The sequence below is a fragment of the Athene cunicularia genome (genome assembly GCF_003259725.1).
Source record: "Athene cunicularia isolate RWA chromosome 5 unlocalized genomic scaffold, athCun1 chr5_part1, whole genome shotgun sequence".
Lineage (NCBI taxonomy): Eukaryota > Metazoa > Chordata > Aves > Strigiformes > Strigidae > Athene > Athene cunicularia.
The window spans coordinates 28074865-28083638 of NW_020799101.1; the positions used below are offsets into that span (position 1 = coordinate 28074865).

General features: G+C 43.3%; 1 protein-coding gene across 1 annotated transcript in view; it reads left to right on the top strand.

Moving 5' to 3' along the window:
• The first annotated feature begins 2923 nt into the window (after window positions 1–2923).
• SNX6 (sorting nexin 6) overlaps window positions 2924–8774 on the top strand; it is a 30877-nt gene continuing 25026 nt past the window's right edge. The window contains exons 1-2 of the mRNA XM_026849298.1: window positions 2924–3011; window positions 3635–3693. Of these exons, the coding sequence (XP_026705099.1) occupies window positions 2924–3011; window positions 3635–3693 (147 nt within the window). The remainder of the gene's footprint in view (window positions 3012–3634; window positions 3694–8774) is intronic.

The window sequence follows — 8774 nt, forward strand, 5'->3', positions numbered from 1 at the left end:
GGAAAAACACTGATTTGCACTAGCAGAAGAGCTGAGTGGAAGGAGGTGCATTTCTGACTGTCTCGCTCATGTGAGTAATCTCCCTGAAGTAATTCTCAAAAGTAAAGATTATTAAGCATCTGTGTGTCTTTTGTAGCTCCATTCTGCAGGTCCTTATACTTTCAGCGCCAAAGCTGTCTTTCAGCGCCAAAGCCCTAGTGCACAAAGTGCGAGGAACCCACTCTGGAAGAGGGTCTGAATTTATCCCCTTTTTTCCATGGCCTGGATGAGGATGCCTCACAGGTCCCTGCTCTGCTCCTGGTATGTATTGCTTTGTGAACTTTTACAGTGTCTACCACAGGGGCAGAGAGCTAACAGGGAGGCCTGGGAACTCGGCAGCAATGAACAGGACACCGAACCCCCTGCCTATTGTACGGAGTTAAACACTGCCCTGATAGAAGAATTTTTGGTGCCATGTTATTCCTTGTGTCAGCAGGATTTGGCCTTACAGTTGCTCTGATAATTGTGGACAGATCTGAACACAGAAGTTATGATAACACACCTGATAACCAAACTAATGTTCTGGATTTGTTCTTGTACCTTGAGAAGGAGAGAGCTTAATCCCAGTGGAAGCACTGGAAGCATTTCCTAGGCTGGCTCCCATTTCTCAGTTCCTGTTCACAGAGCCACCCACGTGACCCAACATTCCCTTTGGCCACATGTAGAATTCTGAGTGAGGCTGGATCACCTGTTCAACATCAGATTCACCCACTCAGATGCAAAAATCTGTAAGTCAAAAAGCACAATTGTGGAAAAAGAAAAAATAAAAGCACCAGTGCTTTTCTTTCTTCCTTCCACCACAGATTGACCAGCTGGGACAAAAAGCATCCCTAGCACTGCTTGGTTCTTCTCTGAAGACCTGATCCTGTAACAGTGCTCTGATCTCTGAAGAGCTGATCCTGGACCTGCTCACGAGCATCACAAGTATCTCTCTTTCTAACCACATGCAGTACAGGTCAGTGTCTCAAATACTGAACGCTTCAGTTCCCCACATTGCAACACAAAGCTTGTTTGCTCTCAAATACAGAATTACAGTTCTAATTTCTGCCTACAAAGATATAACCTCTCATAGTATCGTCTTTGCCTTGACCACAGGACTACTGCAACTCAATAAAGTGCTAATGGAGATCCTAATGCTATTCCATTAGCCTTCATTCCAGATTATAGCCTGGCCTGGTCAGCATCATAAAGTTGTGCTGGCTAGAGGCTGATGGACAAGTGCTTTTGTTATCTGCAGCCATGCATGCTTTGTGCAGACCTCCGTTGTGATGCAAGCTCTCCTAGCTGAACTGGTGCTGAGACAGGCTCAGTGTGTTTGCCCGATGACATGTCCTGCCTATCAATGCAACCACCACACTATGCTAAAGCACCATAGAGGAGCCACATGAATTTTTCCTGGTGTACCCACTGGGTTTTCATAGCAGGGTGCTTTATTGTAACGTACCTGTGGGCTCATCCTCAATGAAGTGCAGGTTGAAATAATCCATTAGTAATGCCAAAGGAGGTTTCCCGATTGGTTTAAGCCAATGTAAAAGTGCACTCCTGCTGAGAAGTGGGGTGTTACCCCTCATACTCTATGTTCCTATTGCGCTGGCTCAAGTGAGCTGGCTGGAAACTGATCCTGCAAGAAAAGCAGGTAAATTGGGTCAGTTCCCTCATCTGTCTGCCCCTGGGGCTGCACTGAGGGAGCGCTGGGATAGATGGAGTAGGAGCATGGGGGGAGCACGACTTCCCCTCCAGCAGCAGCATAGCCTTTGGTGGGCTTAACCCAAACTGTGCTCTATGGTTGTTTCACATTAGGCATCTGCAGATCCAGAGAGACGGTGTGATGAACCAGACAGAACAGGCCTGTCTGGAAATGGGCTGCAGCTCAAGTGCTGGCAGCCACATTGCGAGAATCAGTTATTCAGTGCAACTATTACGATCACCCTGCACATCTTGGCTGTTTTGCACGGACCACCATCAGTCAAGTCAAACTGTCTCAGGAGATGTTAACGCAAAAGCAGACGTCTGGAAGTAAAACTGCAGTGAAGCTTAACAGTGAGTGCTCTGTGCGGCTGCATCTTAACCCGTGCTTCTTACCGCAGCTGGCTATCCAACACAATTTAAAATTAACAAGCATCTGCATCTCCATAGCTGTTAAGCTAGGAAAGAAGAACCAAGAGGGTGATATGCTTGGCCAGTCAATGTCTACGTGGCCTGATTTTTTTTTTTTTTTGACTAGCCCTCAAGTCAGTCCTAAGGCCTCTGCTTCTGAAGATACTATATAGGAAGGAACACATTTGGATGCTTTTTTTTTTTTTTTGGCTGGACCACTGGGCAAGCAGGCATTTGAGACTGAATGAAACAGAGGATGTGTCAGTGTGGCTGCTCCTATGCAGCTGTGCTGTAATTTGAGTGTCACAACAGATTCAGCTGGAGATGGAAGCAGCTTTGGTTTTGAGTCAGACATCACCATGTTTGAAGAGCTGCCCCTGGCCATTAAATAATGCCTCAGCTGATTGTTGTTTTAATACTGGTTGATGGCATCTATCAAACTCATTTTTTTCTCTGGTAAACATGTATCAGAAATAACATGGGGTTTTCCTTTTTTTCTTTTTTTTTCTTGGCTTATCTTTGATAATTTTGAATGAGATCCCTTTGGTCAGAAAGTCTTTAGGATGTTGATCAGGTAAGGCCCACCTGATATGTGTAGGAAGACAAAGGACACCTGTCTGTTATTTGGCAAGCTTGTGAATGTTGCCTCAAGCAGACCAGGTCAGTGGTCATCACATTCTCTCATGCTGCAGGTGATGCTCTAATACTACTGGCATCCGTAGGATGTGCTAGGAGACATCCAGGGTTTTCAGGGGAGAACTCTGAGGAGTGTGGCTACCTGCCAGGCATGAAAAAGGGCAAAAACGAAATTGAAGTAAGGAAGAAGCCAATGAGGAGCACATTAGGAGAAAAGAAGACTGAATCTAAAACTGAGAGTAAGAAGAGACAAAAATAGAACGAGCTGGGACTGATTACAGAGAGGACCTGAGGGCTGGGGAGTGGGGGCAGAGGTGTCATTTTGCAATGAGCTGGAGAGGACAGTTGCCCTCAGGCAAGACCAAAGGAAATCAGGGCACAGAAGGGGGTGGTCTGACTAAGAGAAAAGAAGAGACAGGTTGGTAGGGGAATGAGAGATTAGGAAGGAAATATGTTAAATATTAAAACAGAGGGGAAAATAATGGAAAAGCAAACCAAAAAGTATTAGGAGAAAAGGAAATAAGATAACAGGGTGCAGAAGACAAAGAGTAATGACTAATAGTCCCCAACAATAGGTATCTACTGAATTAGGCAGAAAGTGTCATTCAGTCTGTTCTGGCAAAATAAGCAGCATTGTGCAGTCCTTCCTGATACCCATTATTGTACCAGTGACAAGACATGACAAGAGCTGCTTTGTCTGCCCCACGTGGTGCTGCCCGCTGGGGCAGAGCTGCCCTTTGAGGAATGACGTGTATGAGGTCAGTGTTAGCAAATCTGCTTTTTATCCTTCTTGATCACACTTTCATCAACAAGGCCTTATTTATACTGAGTTTTTTTCCGAATCTATTTTATTATTCCCTAGCCCTGACAAGACTCATCAGTGCTAGCCCTGATGAAAGCACTACTGTAAATGGCCTTCTGGTATTTTTACCTCAGACCCGTCAACATCTGACGTGAAAAGAGTAATAAAATTGCTTTGGAGAAGTCTCCCATAATGCTCCTACCATTGCAGTTACTGATTGATAGAGTTAAAACTCCACTGTGAGGCTGCTATCGAAAGCATTCCTATTGCCCTCCACAACCCAGGGTTTAAACTGGGCAGATTTTGTTTTAAAAATTATTGATAATTTTAAAAACAGAAGCAACATGGGAAAAGAATCTCCCTGGTTTCAGCTGTGATGTCAACAAAAAGGGTTTTTTGTTTCTGTTATAATAATAAAACCTGGTACAATAATTTAATGCATTTTGTGCCAGTACTTGGTGCAAGTAAAACCCTTAGCCTGGAGCAAAGATGAGGTCAGAAATTCTGGCTTTCTCATAAAGACAGACATACTAACAATAGAGAAGAGTGATAAAAATGGTTCTCAGAATATTCTCTGAAGTGCTCCATGTTTCGGCTGGTTTATAAAGGAGAAGGGACTGGAGTTTAGGAGAAGAGATGAGTTCAATGGCTTTAAATACAGAGTAGGCAGCTGAAATGCTGATCAGTCTGTGACATTATTTATAAACATTTCCATGCACCCCTGTGTACCAGGGAAGGAGAGAGCTTCTTTACAGGCTCTTTCCTAGTCGATCCTATAGGAACTATGGGAGATACAGGCTCCTTGTGCACCCATTTGCAATGAAGTATTTGTGTAGAGCAATGATTGCCTACTATCTGTTATAGCACTAAGATGATTACATTAACAACAGTATGCAATCCAAAGGAAAAAAACTTTAAAAGGTTCAGAGCTCAGAATAAGTGATTTTTACCTCTGCTTACTGGATAATATATTCTTCTTCTTACAGCTTCTTGGCATTAGTTCATGGGACTGGTGAAAAATGAGGCTTTAGATAGTTCAACTTTCTGCATTGGTATAGCTGTATACAGGCATGAAGTCATTCATGGCAGACAAAGGCAGAATGTGTCTATGATGCCATGTAAATTAATTTTAAAAAGGCAAAAAGAAAAAAAATCTGATTCTTTCCTAGGGAAGAAGTGTGCTGAATTGCATTATAATGTATATGCATACGTATAGTCAGCATCTGGCAGAAGGAGGCCAGGATTTTTAAAACTGCAGAGTGAGCCTTTTCAGGGTCCCTGCAGTCTGAATATAAACCCACACATCCTTATTATTTGCATATGGCCCCATTATGCTTTGGAATTCACAGAAGTCTCTTCCACACTGAGAAACAGATTTTTTTTTTTTTTTCTGATGGAAATTATTGTTCTTCAGAGTGGCTAGAAGTTACTAGGTATATACTGTACTAAGCTATATTTTGCCTTCTTCTCTAGATTATGATGTATTTTTTCCTGTCTCTGTTGTTTTAATCCTACAGCTCACATCCTCTTTGTGTTCCTAAAGGAATATGATCAGTTCAACAGTCATTTTTTGCTGTAAAGTGATCTATCTCCATAACAGGTAAAAACCCTCTATTGCTAATTGAGCTTTTCAGACTGGTTTTATAATAGGATTTTGAAACCTTTTTCTCTTTCAGCCTTAATCTTCTGAAAATAAATTTAAAAGCCCTAGTTTTCCACAGAAATAAAAGGTAAATATTGATTAATCTTTTAAAAATGTAATTATCTGCCCTGCCACAAAAAAGCCTTGCAATATAGATTTAATGATATGGTTCCTTAATACAGTTTCAGTTAGCAGCAGTAGAGAAAATTTAAATGAAGTATGTAAGGGAATAAAATATTTTCATCTCAAAGATGAAACGAAAGGAGGAATTAATCTGGCACCGAGATACAGGAAAGCTGCTCATGATGACTGCAGTTTGTCTGCAAGATGTTGTATTTGAGCTCCACATGAACAATACATGAGGTTGTTTGAAGGAAACTGAGAGCAATTACGTTTAGAGAGGGAAGTCGAGAGACTTCTCAAAAGAGGAAAGTGCATGAAGAATAGTTCCTCACACTTTTTTAGAATATATATCAGCTACTGAAATATCAGAACTACAGCACTTGCATACATCAAATGCTTGCATTCATTGCATCACTCCATGATTAGTCACACAGTACAGGTAGTACTATATTACATGATGCCATGGGGTGGAAAGCCTTTAGATCTCTGCAGTGACTCCCTGATAAAAGCCAAATATTTCTTAAATTGTGTGGCTTCTAGGTTTCCAGGGATATCACAAACACAAAGGAAATGTTATTGGTTAGGTAAACCTGGGCTGAAAAGCATTCCCAAATACGTGTATATAGCACCATCTACTGACATTCTGGGTCTTTGCAGGGGATGTTTTAAAAAAAATCTGAAGACCTATGGATTACAATAGTAATGGGTTACATATTGTATGGGTTACAATAGGGTGCAGTAGTTTTCCCCTGATTGGCACAGGATCCCTCTTTCTACTTATGGCTCTGTAAACTCAGAACAGTGATGATCCTGGCCTCAAGAGTTTAGCAGCTAAAAATGAGACAAAATAAAAAATGGCAGCCCAAAAGAAAAAAAAGAGGAAAAAAGGGAGGGGAAAATGAAACAAAAATTGAGTAGCTGAGTCAGAATGTGTCCTGGAGAAAAAGTGAGATTTGTTGGTAAAGGGAATAATTTCTCAAGATGTAATTTGAGATCCCCAACACTTTCTTCTGGCTTCAAATTCCTGTATCCTCCTCTGGGCCATCCATACAGCTTATCGGAGTCAATGCAACGCACCCGTCAAAACAGCTTTCCCTTCCTTTATCCTGTGGAACTCTTCTGTTAGTGAGATAGGTTGACTGGCATCAGGGCCTGCTGAAAACCAGAGCTGGTGTAGACAGCCAGATGTGTGGAAAAGGAGGGGAGGAACGTGACGGTACCAAAGGGCTGTCAGACTGTGTCAGTGACAACATGTAGTTTCATTCTTGCTGGGTTATATTTAGTTCATTGACCTGGTTTATTACTGTTATGTAGACACAGAGGAGAGTATGCAAACAGCCAAGATGGAAACTCCTTAGGTGGGGTGAGCTCAGCTGTCAAAGGAGCTGAATATGATCCTGCAGCCTCAGAGCAGGCTTATTAAACCGAGTCCTGATAAAAGAGCACAGAGAAGAGGTAGTGCTCTTCTCCCACCTACTAGCTAGGATGTCCCCACGGCATACATGATCTGTCTCTCAGCCACTGAAGCAGAAACAGCGTGCAGCACAAGCATTGCTCTGCCAGCAGGGAGGAGCATGGGGACAAAAGTAGGGCAAGACATGGAGCGGGGATAAGTTGATCAGGGCAGGACAAAAGATTAGTATCATGGATAGTATTGCTGCTTTGCAGTTTTGGTAACATTTGGTGCAGAGCACCTTTAGAGCCACAGTACTGCTGTTGTTTTGGAGTATGTCCGTCATGAACCTCTGTGACATCCAAAACATGACTGAACACAGTCACATTGGAACAGTGGAACTGTTTTTGTAGATGTGCCTGAGGTGGCCATCCTGCCCAAATCACTCCAGTCAGCCAGACTACCTATCTGTCCCCTGGAGGAGGGAATTGTCTCTTTATTCTTGTGAAGCCTTTTCTCAACCCTTTGACTTAGGTTCTTTGGTCCTACACAAATGTATTAACAACAAATAATAAACTTTTTTTTTTTAAAAAAAGTTCATTCTGTCACTGATTTTAGTTTTTCCAGAAAAACAGATGTTTGCTAGGTGGAGTGGTAGTATGGTACTGAGCCCAGACTGCGCAGAACAGGACGCTAATGCATGCAAGTGAACCCCCAGAAATCTATTTCTGGTAAGACTTGTCTTTGCCCCTTCAGCATGACAAGGTTGGTGTTTAATCAGAAGTCACATATGCTTTCTCAGTGTCTTTCAAGTATTTTTACTTCTCTTGACCTGAGTAGTAAGACAGTACTTTAGATAGTGCTGCATGTGTCTGTGTCAAGACAGAAACAGACTGCATACATGAAAATTGTTTAAAGAACAGGTTTTCAAATTATTTACAAAATGCATATTGAAAGGCCTCTTTCCGCAGCTGTCCTAAGAACAATTTCCAAGAGACAATTTCTGTTTCCACATTGCAAAGCACAGTTCTAAGCAGTACGGAGCTCAAAGCTTTTTCTTCTCTTATCTCGAGGCTGCGTAAATAGCACTTCTCAAGGTGTAGTTTCCTGATCGGCTTAGTCCTGTCTAAATCCATGGCGCTACTGTGGCAAGCAGTGGTCCTGTCCACTAAGGCTTGTGTCACCATGAACTTGGCTGGATCGTGGAGCTGACTCAAATGGAAACCAATCATTTGTTGCAGGATTAATTTGCAGCTGGATCAATGCCCTCGTCTGTCTGACTGTACACCCATGGGAGTGCTAATGTCCACACCTGCCACCAGCTCTCAGCAACAGCACACGCTTACATGGGTTTATGCTGTTCATAAAACCCCACCCTGAGGCTGTTTCAGCTTTGATTCACTGAGAAATGCAGTCTCAGGCATGGACTCCCTATCCTCCATGCTTATATTTGGTTTAGTCTGTGGATGCTGATGCTTTCCACTGTCATCAGACAAAGGGGCTTTTAATGGCTCTATTTCCTATTCTGAATGAAAAGCAGTCATCAATCTTGCTCACATAGCTGCACATAAATCAAAGGCATACTATAAACTGCTTAATTTTTAGCACTGTGTAACTGCATAGCCTGTTTCACACATGCTTGTAAAAACGCACGTGGTGAAGGGCCGGTGCTGCGAAGCCCATCTCTCACAGAAACGACGGAGAGAGGCGCAGGACAGCAGGAAAGCTATTGGTTATGAATAAAGGTCAGGGATGGCAGCAGACAAGTGTTCTGCTCGTCCCGTGCATTTTGAGAGGTTTGGCACACCTGCTCAGCGTGCCAAGCATTTTGAGCTTCGCGCGCGTGAACAAAGCCCCTCTCGCTTCTGCAAACCACGCGCGGGAAACATTCACCACCGAAGCGCGGCCGCACTTTCAAACACCAGGGCGTCGGCGCAGGCCAGGCCCTTCACTGAGCCCTGCGCGCAAAGGGTGCGAGGCGGCTGCGACACACGCGGCGGCGGCCTCCCGGCCCCCGGCTCCCGGCTCCCCCGCCCCTCTCC